We start from the raw sequence: 16485 nt of genomic DNA, 5'->3' as shown, positions 1-16485 counted from the left end.
ATAATACTTAAAAACTCATTGTAAAACACAAGATTTAAAATAAACATATCCGCTCTTTGTTAGAAAAGAGAAATCATCAGTGATCCAGTTTAAAACACAAACACAAAGCTCCAGCCTTATTGCCTCGGTGGTTTTTAAATCCGTCATGTCGGTGGAGTAGTTTGGTGCTAAATTGAAAATGTGGGTGCGAGTCTGAACACATTTTAAATTGTTATTATTCTGAAAGTGGATCCGCTATTTGGGAAAAACCCACAAAATTCAATCTTCTTGGTAAATGTTGTAGTTATAAAGCTTATGGGCTGTTTGTTTGAATGTATGAATAACACATAAGTGGAGCAGTTTCCAGACTGATGAGCGTGATAACAGGAGGACGTGAGTGAAACCACATCTTCTCATAAATCCCTGCATCGGATTCTGCTCCATGTTTCATCAGCATGTTTTCTTAACTGTTACGACTTCGGATCCGTGTGAAGGAACTGAAATAGAACATGATGGAAGAGTCGCTGCAAGAATCTTAAATATTTCTCAAAGCTTCAGGTTTAATTCCCAAAACTTCTCCAACTGATATCTTGGATTTGTTCGTCCTTGCTGACACTTTTAGTTTCCAGACATAACACAGATTTGTTGGTGCAGATTTCAACAGGGACAAACAAAGCTTTAAAAAGATAATATGAAGTGTTTCTTCATGTGCAGGACGGATGTATTTCACCTCTGAGAAATCCAGAAGCAGAAACCTGTCGCTTGGTTTATAATCCAAGCTTCATTCTGTGATCGGTGACAGATTCACACTGCTGGTATTTCTGTGGCTATTTGATTTTCAGCTCCTGTTGTTCAGGATGATGAATAATCTGAAAACACAGATTTATTATCCTTACCGAGGACATTTGTTCAGTCTGGACCGTGGCTGCAGCCGGGGTTGGAAACCATCACATTGTATTTATGCCACAGCCATTGTGACCAGTGAGTCCATCTGTCACCTTTTCACTGTCCCGTGTTTTGTTTCAGGCGCCTGCATGTTCTCAGCCCTGCACACACTCGCCTCTATTGTACATAACAACAGCCCTGGGGGGGGGGGCTGATGGAGTGGCCGGCAGCTCAAGCTTGTGTTTATCATCTCCCGTGCAGCCACGGACTCAGTAGATATTAGCTCGGCCTTATCAGCGGGAGCCACAAAGGGCTGAGGCTGAAGTGGAACGGATGCTGAGGGAGGAAAGCTCCTCGGGGGGGAAGCGGCTAATGACTGTCCCCCCCCCCCCGACGGAGCCTGACACTGGGCCTGGGGTGCGGCCGGCGCTGCCTCTCAGTGGAGAACGGAACCGGGCGGCGCTGAAAGCTACCGTGTAATTTCAATGCTAATAGAAGAAGTTTCTCATCATATGAAGAGTTGGTGGAGTCGGTGACATCCGGGCTGATTATTAATCTTCAGATTGGAGGAAGACAAGTGGTTTGAAAATGAGGCTGATGGAGGCAAGGTCACTGGATCAGACTGGGAGAGACCAGAGTTTACTGGAATGATCTCAGGCCTCTGATGGATACTGAGGTTTTTAATGATAACTTTATTTACTATGTTTCTAAACTAACTGGTCCCAGTGTCGACCCATCATGACGTCACCCACTGGTTTGTTATTTGCCATACTGAAGCCTCCAGTTTGGCGTTGTGTTCAGGGCCATCTTGTCATTTTCAAAACCCCTAGTGACCATATTTGGAGGAGCAGTGGGTGGAGCCTCTCTGAGAGCTAGAGGTCGCTGCACGCCCACCTACACCTGCACCCATTGGTCTGTACTGGCTTTCAATCTAATTGAAACCACACCCATATTGTGCTTTCATGACAATTTGACTCTAAATCAGAATCAGAATCAGAATCAGAATCAGAATCAGAATCAGAAAGTATTTATTGTCAAGTAGGTTTACACCTACCTGGAATTTGCTCTGGTTATTGGTGCATACAATGAACATAGAAACATAAAAACACAATAAATACACCACACATAAGAAAAACAATAATAACAATAAAAAAACAATATATATTTACTCACTATTTACTTCTTATTTACTCACTTTTTCTAATATTTATACAAGGTAGCATTTATTTAGACATATATATCTATATAAAAATATATAAAAGATATAAAAAGTGAAGTAAAAGGGGAAATGCACAATGCACAATGCAAAAAGCAAAACAGTGAACAGTGTCAAATTGCAATATGCAATGTAATACAGTACAATATATATAATATAATATGTGTTCATTTAATAGGATCATATTTTACAAAATGAACACCCTGCTGTATTGAAGGAGACTTGAATCTGTTCATGTGTCTCTCAACCTGCAGAGAAGACGATTCCAATTCACATCTAACGTCGTTTCCCATGACAACAATCCCCTCAGCTTGTGTTTACCAGAAGGAAAGAATCTCATCAGCTGTGCTGGTCTGTGGTCTGAGACATGTCGACGTGTGGTCGCTGACATGAGGAAGAGTCTGAGCGTCTGCAGGAGGCTGAGCCACACGTCACTGGTCTGCTGTGGTTCTGTATCTGATCTCTATGTGATTTCACACATGTCCGGTTCCCTGAGTGCTGTGATGGGCCGCCACACGGCTGAGGAGGCCTGCAGCTCTGGCTCTAAGCAGATAACTGCCCCTCGGAGCAGCTGGCATTTGGAGCTTTTGAAATCTTAAAAACTAATCAGAGTTTTCAGCAGAGGCAATCCTGGAGCCTGGCGGAGAGCTGAGGTCCCTGGAACGCGTCTGCAGAGAGATATCTGACACGCTCCTTATGCATTTCCCTAAAAGCCCATATCTCTGTGTGGATCTGGTGCAGCAGGGGAATCAAACTGTGATATCAGAGGCCAGGGAACAGCGGGGGAAACATGAAAAGATATTTTGCATTTGCCCTCTTATGATATGAGCGATAAAAGATCTTATTATCAAGGTTCAACCAAGATCAGATATCGAATCAGTTTCATTTCTGGGAGAAATACTTTTGCTTGAAGTGTAAAATGTTACTTTGGCCTTTGCTTCAATGGGATTTTGGTTTTGATTTGCAAAAGGAACAAATTGTTGCACAGTGTTTATCTGCAGCTTCTCAAACAAGGTTGTAAGATGTTAAATCGGTGGAAGATGGATCATTTTGCCAGATCTGGAAATCACAGCCGAGATCTCTGTCGATAAAACTATTAGAAGTTGAGTAGTTTTCTTTCTGATTCACTGGAACAAACGGTGGAAAAATGCGATATGATTTTCCATTATTGCTTTAGCCACAAATTGCACGTAGAGCCCCTCCGAGGTGGACGGGGTGAATTCACCTCTGAGCGATTAATGACACGTTGTGGTTGAAAGGGCAGCAGCTTTCATTCTGCTCCATCATCTAACGCTTATTTCCAAACCCCAGATTCTCCCTCACTGACTCGTGATGTGACAACGGCTCATTAACATTTAAAAATTCATATAGATTTGGTTTTGCTGCAGGAATAATTGCTACTGTTAGAGGAGCCTCTCCATTTATAACCGATCTGCATATTCCTATTTCCTGGCCAGTTAGTTTCTCTAATTAAAAGAGAATCAAAATAGTGATAATTATCCTTGAGCCATTTAATAATCCTTATTTCCTGTGGATTGACTCACAGTCGGTAGTTTTGATTTAAAAAGAGCCAGTTTGTATTTGACAGTTATTTTCACAGCTCAGAGACAATAAACATAAAGTAACAATGAAACTATTAAATGTGCTTCAAAAATGTATTATCGATCAATCAATCAATCAATCAATCAATCAATCAATCAATCTAACTGTATTTGTATAGAAGATTTCATAAAGAAAACTCTGATATTTTGAAATGTATTAATTAAATATATATATTTTGTTGCATTTCAACACTGGACATCTCATTAATATTATTTTAATATTATTATTTTATATTATTATATTAATAATAAATGAGTGTCACCAGTTATTTTATTAAACAACTGCTGTTCCCCGTGGTGACCTGTAGAGGGCGAGGCCTTCCACCACCGGAAACAGCGAACAGTCATGTGACATTTAACCGGAAGTAAACAGACTTCCCGCGCAGTGAAACCGGTGCAGGGAACACTTTTCCCGTTTAACGCTGGAAATATGGACGAGTTGTATTTAGACAATATCGACGAATATGTCAACGACCACAACAAGATCGTGAGTGAATTCTTCTTCTTCTTCTACCGTCGTGTAGATGCGGCTGAGCAGGAGCCGACGTGACGTCACGTCCACCAGCATGCTTTCACTAAACTCCCTATTTAACGTTTGCTTGTCCCTTTAGGCCAATTTATGTATAAGCACGTTTTAAAATCAATCTTTATACCATTCGTATGTTTGTTTTGAGCAATTCGGCTCTAGAATCATCTCGATAATAGATCTTTATTTGTATTAAATCTCAGCTCTTGTATCCTGTTACTGTCGTTAGCTGCTAATAGTTGTGTTTTTATTGTATTTATTGTATTATAGTTAAATGCTGACGTGTTATTGACGTATTGAATGTAATATGATGGATTCAAACACTGTGTTTAACGTGTCAGCTTGCTAGGTTCAGGACGAACTGTACAGAAAAGGATGTTGTGGTAAATCCAACGTTAATTTGAACAGTATTTGACCACTAATGTGAAATCCTTCACTATGAAGAGGTTAGATTCAGGTTCCACATTCGGGTTTGACTCACCTGTTTGACCAGGAGAGATCTGCACTGTCACATATTCAACCTAAAGTTCCCTTCACCTCTTTATGGTTCCTCCTGGTGTCCCTAATAATGTGCTCATCAGAGTGTTCTGTGTTCTCCAGGTGACCTACAAATGGCTCAGTCTGACACTGGGAGTTCACGTCAACACAGCAAAACAGTGAGTGTCCCTCCTCATCCCCTGAAGGCTGTTGATGTAAAACTAAATATAATGATTAAGATTTATATGTATTTTGAACATAACTTGTACTAGTTGAAGTGATTAATGTGTGATATCAGCAACACTAAGAAGAAGAAGACGTCTGTCATTCAGAATGTGACGAGTGATAAAATGAGTCCAACGCGTGCTTTGTCTTCAGAATGCTCTTCCACTACCTGGATCACAAGAGGAAGGAGAGTTCAGCTCAGCTCCACGCCACGTATCTCGTGTCGGGGAAGTTCCTGGACAACGGACAAGCCGTGAGTCACGTTGTTTTCATCTTTACGGGAAATGAGAAACCATTTTATTTAATGCTGTGTTTGTTTTTCAGAGCCACAAGGTGTCCGTGGTCAGAGAGGACAAACTGGAAGGTGTGTAGAGATTGTTTCCTGCAGCTGTGTTAAGTATTTACTCTTGTTACTCTTCTGCTTCTAGGGAAAAGTAGAATCAGACCATTTCCAGCAAACATATGATGAGTAACTATGATTTAACACCGCGCTCTTGTGCACTTAGACCATGAGAGCATGAGGCAGGATATCCGTTTCCATTACGGTTATTCAGGGGTTTGGTAAGTGTCTAACCTGTTGCTGTTGTTTCTACAGACGTTAAAGCCAAGATGAGCCTGATCGTCAGTGTCCATGTCTACAGCGTCCAGAAAGCTCTCCTGAAGGACAGCGGGCCCCTGTACAGTGTGGACTACGATGCTGTGAAGGACAACTTCGAGAACTGCAGCAAGTACGTTCATCATATTGTTTCCATGGGGATAGACTTGGTTTTTAAAACATTTACCTTGCAATTCACCAGGCTCAAGTGGCCCAGCTCATTCAGGATTGGTGCAGATAGCTAGTTGACCCTTTCCTCTCTCTTGATTTGCAGATACAGTGCGATCCGCTGCAGCAGTGCACAGCCCACGTCTCCTCTGGAGCAGACCAGAGAAATACAACGTGCTCCCACTCCAGAGCCGGTGGCAAAAAGACCCGGCCAGAACGGAGAGGCTGGTCTGGCTTCAAAAGCCGCCCCCAAACCGACAAAGGGCATCATGGGAATGTTTGCAAGTAAAACCACGACCAAGAACCAGGACAAAGAGGTGAAGTCGGAGCAGAATGAAGAGGCTCCTGAAGTAAGGCTTTGTTTTCCTTTGGTGTAAATATATTTCTCTCTCCAAAAACAAATCCACCAGATAAGGAGAAGGATTTAAATCAAGGTTTAAAATTGTGTTTTTTAAATTTCAGGTTGTCGCCTCTAAAAGCAAACCAGCTGCAAAAGCAAATCCAATGTCAAACTTCTTCGGGAGTCAGGCTGCAAGTGAGTAATATTCACAGTGATGTACACACATATAATCTATCAGGGATTGTTACTCCACATTTCATTCACTTATTCTAATAAAAAAAGAATCCAAAGACCTAATGGAGGTTCAGGTTTCACAAGACTTCATTCGATGTCTGTTTTCTTCAGAGAAACCAGACAAAGCTGTGAAGGAGGAAGAAGAAGCAGCAGCTGAGTCGACCTGCGGAGCCGAGCTGAGACCTCAGAGTTCACAACCGGAAGAAAAACAAAAAGCTGCTGCACAGTCGCCGCCAAAAGAAGCAAAGAAAGATGTTAAGAAAGACGTGAAGAAAGACGTAAAGAAAGACTCCAGGAGGTTTGTGTTTGTTTATATTTTCTTGAAGTAAATCTGTGGAATAATGAATTGAAATAATCAAGAAGAAACTATCTTAAGAGACGTCCTTCACATAGAAATGTAAAGGTATGAAAATTGCTTTTAATTTATTTAAAGCAAAACCAAGCGAATTGAGGATTCTGACAGCGAGGAGGAAAAAATGGATAAGAAAAAGAGGCGAAGGATCAAAAAACCTGAACCAGACAGCAGCGATGAAGACGGTGAGATCTCAACTTTCACCTCGGTCTTATTTCTGTTCAGCAATTTTGTATTTTAAAAACGTCATTGAACAAATCAAGTCAAAAATGGTCCTGACAGGAAAACTAATGAGTTTATTTAAATTGTAAAGTCAGATTATTCAAGATCTTGAAAAAGAGAGGAATATGAAATTAAATAAAAAATCTTTTCAAGTTTAATTTTAGAAAACTAATATTTTATTGTCGTGTCCAGTCATTCCAGATTCTCCACAGCCGATGGAAACCGAAGAACTGTCACCACCTCCTAAACCGGAGGTCGAGGCTGTTTCACATTCACGTGTAAGTGTTTAAGATCTTTTATCAAGTCCATGTTTTCCACTAATAGTCTTTTCTCTCTGTATTTAACACCTGATGGTTAATGATCATGTTTTCATGTTTATTCTAAAGCCGACTCTCCCTGGAATGAAAATAAGGAAGAGGAGACGAGTCCTGAAATCAAAAACCTTCCTAGACGATGAAGGATGCATGGGTACGACACAAATCCATTCATGTGTTTAAGATACTGTTGATTCTAAGAAAGTCACAGTGAAATTAAGTTTATGACTATCATTTATTATTTATAAACTTGTTAATAATACATTTGTTGAAGAGCAAGCAAAACATTTAAAGAATTTTATATTTATGTCTTTACAACATTTTTGTCTTATAACTATGGGTTTTAGTAAACACTATTCAGAAAGATCCTCTCAGTGAGGTGATTAATCTGTTAAATTCATTTTCAATCATTATTTGGTTCATAAAACAATGAAAATGACAATAAAAATGTTAAAGTTAGTTTTCAAATTACTGTTATAGATTCTCCAAATGAAACAAATAGTTATATTAATGAAAATTGATGATTAATTAAACAATTACTTAATGAACAAAATCTAGTCCATTCATTGTAATTAATGAGTATGTTTTTCAACTTTAATTCTTGACACCTGGTGTACTTAGTTGCTGTTAAAGGTCTGTTATTTTTACATGAGTATGAGTTGGATTCGACACAATACAGCAAACACCTTTTTAATATAAAGTTTAATAAAAACAATCAAGTCCAATATTTTATACGGTTTAACAGTCGGTACAACAAATGACAACACAAAATGGAACAGTACCTGAGTAAATCTCACTTGCCTGCAGTTATACTGTAGGTTTATTACTTTGGTGGATTTTTGCCTTGTTTATTAAATCTGGTTTTGTTTTATTTTCTCCCCAGTGACAGAGAAAGGCTACGAGAGCGAGTCGTACTCTGAGGCCGAAGACGACTTCCAGGCCACAAAACAACCGGCGAAGAATCCCGTCCCAGCAAAGCTCCCGGCGAGCAGCAGAGAGGAGCAGAAGAAAAGTCAGAAGAAAACGTCCGCGAACGCAAACAAAGGATCTAAACAAGCCTCCATTATGGGATTCTTCCAAAAGAAATGAAAGAAGACTGAGTCCGAAACAACAAAGACACAACAAGCACAGACTAAGGATCTCAACTGACTCTGAACTGAAACACATCACGTGGATGTTTCCAGTTCAGCATGACAAACGTTTAAGGTTTTTAAATTGTACCATGATCAGTGTAAAATGTGAATATGAGGCCGACCTAATAAATATTGATGGAAACTAAACACAGGTCCTGTCTCAAAATAAATAAGAAGTTCAGTTCAAGGTGAATTTGAATTGTCAAACTACGTTCTGCAGACTGTGATGTTTAGTTCAGTAGAGAGTAGTCGTCTGTTTGTTTGTTTAATAGCAGGATTATGTAAAAGCTACTGGACAGATTTCCATGTAACCTGGTGGAAGGGTGTGATGTGGGTCAAGGTGCAGATCCAGGAATATGTTTTCACTTCCTCTAACGTTAGATGAGACGTGTTTGTAACATTTAAGTTGATTTTCTCAGATACCTTTTGGATCTTATCTGTATCAGTTTGTAAGTGAGTTGAATTTGGTGCAGATCCAAATAAAAACCAGATCTACTGGTTTCATAAGGGGCCTTGACAGATATTTGCACTCCATAGGGTGACATTCTAATTATAGAATTGAATTGAGTAAATTACTTCCTCTATAGAAACAAGAAAATCTTCCTAACCAATCCTCAGAGCATAGGATCACTTCTTCAAATCAATTTTTACGACCAGTTTGAGTTGATGTTATCGACCAAAACACTTAAAATCTAATCGACTAGTTTGATATAAAATTAAAAACAATAAAATCCTAGTGTTCCATCAGTGTTCAGCTGACACACGCAGCTCTTATTAAGTTGTGGCAGCAGTCGACCTCAGTTCAACAGTCACCTCGTCCTCACTCAGTTTCCCACCTTCAGTCTGGCGGCTTGGAGCTTCAGCCGGACGGCAGAGCACCGACAAGCGCTGGGAACAAAAGCAAAAGGAGAGCGAGTTTCCAAAAGACTGTTAACCACAGAACACCTGAGAAGATCTGGAAGTCTGCAAGCTCCATGTCCCCTCCGACACCTGCTTCACGAGTCATATTAATCAACAAATCGTAGCATAATTAGATTTATGGATGAGTTTGGTAAAGTTTCTCAGTCACTGGCCACAACTTTCAGCTCTTTGAGGTTTCTAGATAATTGATTGTTTTTCTCCTCTGTTATATGAACCCAAACTCCCCTGTGACTCTCACCTGTGTGAAGCTTCCAGGTGTGACACACATGAGTCCAGCTGCCCACAGAGGCACCATGAGAACAGAGGAGAGGGTCATGGCCCAGCCCAGGCCGTACGCCCAGTCAGGGTAGGTGTAGCTGTCGTTAACCTTCAGTTGTTTGTAATCCACCATGTACAGGATGAAGGAAATCTGTGAAGAACAGGGACGTGCTGTTCATAAAACAATAATAACAGGGCTGAAAACATGTATTGTGCTAAAGCCAGCAGCCAATGAGGAGAGACTTCATCTCGGACTCACCAGTGACAGCAGAGGAACGATGTATTTCCAGCACAGCTTGAAGAAAATGAACGGCCTCTGTCCCGTCATGTCCTTGATGGCGTCATTGAAGCGGTCAGCACCTGAGGGAAGCTCACATCGTTCATTTAGGACATTCTCACACACACACTAAATTAAACTGCAATAGACAGATCGATAGATCAATAGATATTATAGAAGGTAGACACACATGTAGCGACTGGTATTTTGACCAAAGTGTCTTTCCAGCGACTCCACCCGTTTTGAACCATTATATGTTCATCTGAATAACCTCGATATATTCAGACTACTGAAGGTAGAACAAGCTCTTCTGATCATCGAGTACTACAAGGAAGCATTCTGGGCCCTCTTCTATTTTCCTTATACTTTATGCTGGACAACATTGCACTCACTTACTCATTTCTAACTAGAATGCACTTAGTAGAGCGTAGACTTCTGCCAAGGCCCAACCAGTCCCCTTAAATTCAATTAAGCTGCACCAGATTAAACACACTGATATCACTCCCCGAAATATGACAGATTAAATCAATATCATCAGGAGTTTTTTGCATAATATTGTTTAAAAACAAACAAGGGTTAAAACATGACAAATTCATAATTAGGTTAATTTAAAGGGACTCTTACCTTTGTTGCATTTGAGAATTACAGCACATTCAAATCATCCCGCCTTCCTCCAATGACCCACCCCCTCGTTCCCATCCGCGGTGTTTTTTTGAAGAAACTTTATTTACAAGCAGACTTACGACCTACTGCCTCCGCGCACGCACGTGAGTTTTTGTTTACCAAAGCAATGGATTCGGATTCAGAAGCACCGGTAAGTTATATACATTTACATTCACATATGATGACGGGCCCGAATGCGCCACAAGAAGCAGACGGAAAACCTGCATGTCCATGCAGCAAACAGACAGGTCTGTCGGCCAATAAGGTCCTTCGGTCCGAAGAATTTTATTGGTTGAAGTTTTCACTAAATATTATGAGAGTGAAATAATTGTTTGTTTTTACTCCTGGTGGGTCTGCCTTGCATTTTAGAGTGTCATTACCTTATTAATACCAATTTAACCTTATCCAAAAAAAGTGTAAAAATGCAACAAAGGTAAGAGTCCCTTTAAAGGGTCTTTACTCACCAAATATCCAGGCCATAGCTACACACTGGGCTACAGCCATGAAGTCCTGGCAGGCTCTGGTGCAACCGTAATAATCAATCAGCTGGAAAACGTAAATGCCTCCCTGTGGAACAAAGACGTTATGTTGGAGAAGCATTTATAAACAATATGTTTTATCTTTTTACGTCAATATCTTCTTTACCTCAGTGACGAGGGTCAGGTGCAGGAGGAAGAAGGACAGACATATGACGAGGACAAAGACCTCGTGTCTCCCTCGAGCGTGAAACAGCTTCGGAAACAAGTCGCTCACCGAGGTGATGACGCTCTCCACCGTCACGAACTGTCGGGGAGAGAACGAAACGAGCTCACGCTGGGATTCCTGTGTCTGACCTTTTAGTGTGTCATCGACTAATTCACGGGGAGTGCAGGAATCTCACGTGTGTGTCGACAGTCAACAGGATGAGCATCAGGAAGAAGCACACAGTCCACAGCTGTGGCAGAGGCATCATAGCTGTGGCTTGTGGGTAGGCGATGAAGGCCAAACCTGGACCTGTGGTTCAGAAGGAAATGAGCTGAGAGAGTCGATACTTTCTGTTTGGGTCAATGTGGACTTGTCTCAGGGCTTCATTGTGTCGTCGATACAGGGAGCAGCAGTCTTTCTATTTAAATGTAGAAAATGAATGAGTCTTTCCGTTTAGTTAATTATGTTGCCACTGAAAATCAATGGTGTTACTACCGCTATCAGCACCTTCAGGCGCAGTACTCTACACATGCACAAATATACATTTTATTTGCTAAATGATCTGCCACACTGTTTTGATATTTAAAAATGTCTTCTACATCATATGTACACTTTATGCTGTTATTTTTTTTTCTAGTTATATTATGCATCTTAAGGATTGGTGCTAAATTCCATTGCATACTGTGCACTGACAATAAAAGGATTATATTCTATTTTACTAGATCAAATACACCAAATGAACGTCCTTGTGGTTCAAGCTTTATATCGTCGGAGGTGAAGACTGCAGCTTCTTCCTCTTCTTTTTCTTCTTCTAGTGTTTGATTCTGTCTACACTGATCAAAACGTCTGAATGTACTGACACCACCTCTCAGTCGGACTTAGTTGTGGCCCGTCGGTTCCATACCAGTTATTTTGCTTAGGACCAAACTAGGCAGTTTTGAGAGCGCTGTAAAAGTTGAGTTACCTGATTCGGCCACTTTGTCGACGGTCACGCCCTGTTTCTGAGCCATGAAGCCAAGAACCGAGAAGACGACAAATCCAGAAACAAAACTGGTCGCACTGTTCAGCAGACACAGCCAAAAACAATCCCTGTGGTGGGCAAACACACAAGAGGCCGTTTCTGTTGCTGTTGCTCCGACAAACACGATAGAAGAATATGCAAAGCCTTCTTTTAACCTCATTACAGGAGAAAGTGCATGTGATGTCTGACCTACTTGTAACAGTTGTTGTTGTAGCTACAGTAGCTGCCCAGGACATTGAGAGTCCCTATCGTCAGGCTGTAGGAGAAGAAGATCTGAGATCCGGCCTCTAGCCACACCTGTAAAACACACTTCTGTCACTGGACTGTTTGAACAATCACAACACAAGTATGGATAAAAGAAAGTCGAATCAATACAAGTCAAATCCAAAAGGAGATAATTAGCAGTAATAAGAAACAATCATCAGGCAGATTTGACGTTAGGTTCCTCTTTAGTAAAACCCCAGTAATTCCAAAGTCAGCATCATATCACGGTGGTCACCTCAAGGTTAGCCAGCTTCTTCACATCTGGATACAGGTAATAGTAGATCCCATCCCAAGCTCCAGGGAGAGTCAGGCCTCTGATGAGCAGGATGAAGAGCATCAAGTAGGGGAACGTAGCTGTGAAGTATGCAACCTGAACAGAGACGCACATTTTGAAATATCATCTTGAATAGTTCTCAGGGTTTTAAAATATCTCAAAAATATTCCCACTGACCTTCCCAGAGGATCTGATGCCTTTCCAGATACTGAAGTAGCAGAACACCCAGCTGACCAGAAGACACAGAGCCAGCTCCCACCTGACGCTGCCCAGCTCCTCGATCCCCCCAGACATGCCCAGCACCCGCCGTCTGACCACAAGGGGAGGTGGTTCAATATACAAAATACTAGTATCATGTCAATTTGATTAATTTGTTACTTTTTCTAGAAAACAAAACATGAATAAAGACGTTTTTTTTAAACGATTTGACACACATCCTCAGTCGTTACCACTCATTTCAAAGCCAGAGCAGAGGACTTTGTCAAAATACAATCAAAACAATAATAAAAGTCCTCATTGGGCTTATATTATATTATAGTTACCAATAAATCCAAAAATGTCAAAGAAAAACTCACCAACCACAATACTACTACTTTAGCTGAAGGTAACATTATAAGGCCTGGTGATAAAATAACAATAATTATTTGTTTCAGTGTTCTACCTCAGATTTGAAAGTGTTTTCCTTTCTCTACCCTTAAAGAGAGAAGAGTACATCTGTAAAATTGAAAGAAATAATGAATTGACATCAATAGTGATAATTATTGATCTCGTATGAACGATTTTTATTTCTAATATAGTAACTCATATTCTCATTCAAACCTGGAAACATGCATTGTCTCTGCCCACATGTGAGGAACCAGCACATACGACCAAAATCATATAAAAATGTTCATCTCAAACATGATTTTTATATTATACATACATAGGTATTTAGATGTATATTTTATTAAACAGTGATCAATTACCAAATATTTGATGATGACCTTTGGGTAAATCAAACCGTCTAACTTTAAAACAGCAGAGAGTTGTTGAAAAGTGAAGAAGTGATTAGTGATCGATCAGAGACTCACTCCCAGAACTCAGACGCAGAAGAGGAGGTGTAGTTCAGATTTCCCGTCACATTCCATGCTCCCGTCACATTCCATGCTCCCGTCACATTCCATGCTCCCGTCACATTCGATGAATTGTAAAACCCAAGACCGACACAGTTATCTGGGAACAGAGAAGGATTTCATCACGGTAAATGTGAGAGGAAGTTCTGTCATGACATATGTTTTAACAATGATGGTGGTCATCTCCACGGGTGAATTCAGGTAATCTGGGACAAATGACTCTGATATCTTCTCTAACACATTAAATCAACATGTTGGATTTCATAATCTACATGAGGAGGAGAAACCTGTCAGTGTTTATTTTGCTAGAAGAAAAATTCAGTCTGAATTTCATAACGTGGTTATTTTATTCATGCTCAATCCTAAAACACATATTTGAGATGTATATCACCAATTTAAAAAAAAAGCAGGACACTGTGTGATTGACAGCTAGCAACGTCCAATGGTGCAGGGCGCAGGTGTAGGTGGGCGTGTCCTCGAGCTCTCTGTTAGGCTCCACCCCCTGCTCCTACCTCTGGTTTGAAAAGACCTAGAGGACGCTTGGCTAAAAGCCTGAATTCCAACATCGTAAATGTGGGTGTAACACATTACCTGATTGTCCCAGTTTACCCAACTTCCCACTACATCATGTATTACACAAATGAAAAAGGGTTCTGGTAAGAATGAAATCTGGATGAACCTGTGTTCCAGTGGTTGTCACAGTTGGCCCACGGGAGCTCAGATCGGAACGAGAACACCAGGTAGAAAATAGCCCAGACTTGGACTAGAACGTAGCTGAAGTCGTAAAGCTTCATCATGAAATATCCATATCCAATCCCTGGAATAAAAATCAAACACGTGATGCAAATTTAGCTTTATTGACGGTTTTAATGTTGTGTTGCATTTGATGTGAACTCACCCTGGGCCAGCGGACAGAGCTTCCTCCAGCAGGTGATGAATCCCTCCTGCGTGTACTGACCCATGGCAGTCTCCAGTAGAAACAGAGGAATCCCACACACCACAGCTAACAGGCAGTACGGCACCAGGAAGGCGCCTGCAGTCAACACAGAGACACACGAGGTCGTGGAACTCACTCAACTCTCAAAACCGAAAACAAATCACAGTTGCATCGTGCAGTTATTCACCTCCACCGTTCTTGTAGCAGAGGTAAGGAAATCTCCAGACGTTGCCCAAACCGACCACATTTCCAGCAACGACCAGAAGATACTCGGCTTTACTGGCCCACTGTCCTCTGTCTCCATCGACCCTCTGATTCTCTCGTTTCCTCTTTTCTCTGTTCATCTCTCCGTCGAGCAGCTTGATGCTGGCGTCAGGGACCAACTGCTGTTCTGACTTTTTGCAAATCTCACTTTCCCTAATTGACAGCTAGTGTGTGAACATACCAACATTCTTTTCAGAAGAGCAAACCAGTCGTTCAACTAACTAAACAAGATGACTCAATGTATCTCTGAGTGTAGAGACCAGCTCATAAACTATCAGCTGGATGACTTAAAGTCAAAGTGGCAATTTGTCAAAAACAGTTTTTCGACCTTTGACCACCAATATTTAATCAGTTTATCTTTGAGTCTATGAGAACATTTGAACCAACTTTGAAGAATTTCCCTCGAGGCGTTCTTGAGGTTTTTCTGTTCACAAGAATGGCGCCGACTCACAACCTGAAAACAAGTGCGGTGTGGCCTAGGGGGTAGAGTGGGCGTTCTCCAACAAGAAGGTTACCCTAAATGGCCCCTCACAAATGTTGAGTGTACTAAAATTGTAAGTCGCTTTGGACAAAAGCGTCAGCTAAAATGACATGTAATGTAAAAAAGAAAAAAAAAATGTAATTTGCTCTCCGTTCTGTAGCTGGAGCTGGAAAAACCAACATCATGTCAAACACCAGAAAAGAAAAACCATCACCATGTCTGTTTATGTAAACTGAGTTAACTTTGAAGGTTTAGATGATGCTGCACAGAAGAGCATCTCAAGATCGATACCCGGCACAAAGCCTTCATTTGACTTCCCCCTGCCCTCATGTTACTGTGACAGATTACAAAACCAGTAATTCCAGTGTGAGGGACCGATGCTGGGTTTATGTTACAATGCCTGGAGGAGCTGTTTGTTCCTATTGTAAACTGGTAAGTGAAGTCATGCAGGCAAAACCTTGTTAAAAACCTTTTTAATTAATTTTTAGTTTGATGTTCATGGGAAGTTTTGACAAATGCAGTTGTCATCAGCACCTTTGATTTTAAATGTGAAATAAATCCTCAAGCCACTAAACAAACAAACAAAACAAAAAAAGGTCTAACATGTTATTCTGAAGTTAATCACTCTGCATAATAAGTACTTTTACTAGCGTCTCTTTCTATTACAATATACTTATGGCTACTATATAAACATATTTAAATTTAATAATATATATTTTAAAATCTTTATAGACCTGTCAAATTTGGGCCTTGAACTATTAGAGCAGCTAAAACTCCCTCTCTGTCCGTGCCAGTGTTGTGACGTAGACCTGGTGGACGTAGATCTGTCCCCAGCTCGAGCTCATGGAGTCAAGGAGTCAGAGGCTTTCTTTTAATGAACCTCAAGGATCTTTATTTGTATATTTGGCATCTTTAGTGTGTGTGTATTTGTTTGTTTTTCAATTTTCTTTAATTAAAATCCAACTTTTTGTTTCCCTTTAATGCACCAACCAGGAGTAATATTCCTCATTATATTGTATTTTCTACAATACAATGACTGCAAAGGCTTTCTAGCATATTCTA

General features: G+C 40.6%; 2 protein-coding genes across 2 annotated transcripts; one reads left to right on the top strand and one right to left on the bottom strand.

Annotated features, from left to right (window-relative positions):
* The first annotated feature begins 4047 nt into the window (after window positions 1–4047).
* Window positions 4048–8414, top strand: pold3 (polymerase (DNA-directed), delta 3, accessory subunit). Its single transcript, XM_061083880.1, has 12 exons — window positions 4048–4168; window positions 4808–4863; window positions 5063–5162; window positions 5234–5273; window positions 5505–5637; window positions 5779–6022; window positions 6135–6207; window positions 6358–6544; window positions 6680–6783; window positions 7013–7098; window positions 7207–7288; window positions 8018–8414. The coding sequence occupies exons 1-12, from the start codon at window positions 4112–4114 to the stop codon at window positions 8221–8223; spliced, it is 1368 nt and encodes a 455-aa protein (XP_060939863.1). The 5' UTR covers window positions 4048–4111; the 3' UTR covers window positions 8224–8414.
* A 627-nt stretch (window positions 8415–9041) lies between these two features.
* On the bottom strand, window positions 9042–15022 carry LOC133018209 (sodium- and chloride-dependent betaine transporter-like). The gene is made up of 15 exons (XM_061084527.1): window positions 14866–15022; window positions 14640–14774; window positions 14421–14558; window positions 13830–13841; window positions 13700–13775; window positions 12807–12939; window positions 12591–12725; window positions 12285–12388; window positions 12035–12159; window positions 11267–11379; window positions 11032–11169; window positions 10851–10953; window positions 9706–9806; window positions 9427–9597; window positions 9042–9155 (listed from the first exon to the last, which is right to left on the bottom strand). The coding sequence occupies exons 1-15, from the start codon at window positions 15020–15022 to the stop codon at window positions 9042–9044; spliced, it is 1755 nt and encodes a 584-aa protein (XP_060940510.1).
* Between the last annotated feature and the right edge of the window lie 1463 nt (window positions 15023–16485).

Source organism: Limanda limanda, chromosome 13, assembly GCF_963576545.1.
Source record: "Limanda limanda chromosome 13, fLimLim1.1, whole genome shotgun sequence".
Lineage (NCBI taxonomy): Eukaryota > Metazoa > Chordata > Actinopteri > Pleuronectiformes > Pleuronectidae > Limanda > Limanda limanda.
Note: the sequence above shows the minus strand (reverse complement) of the source record. Positions and strands in the feature narration are given on the sequence as shown.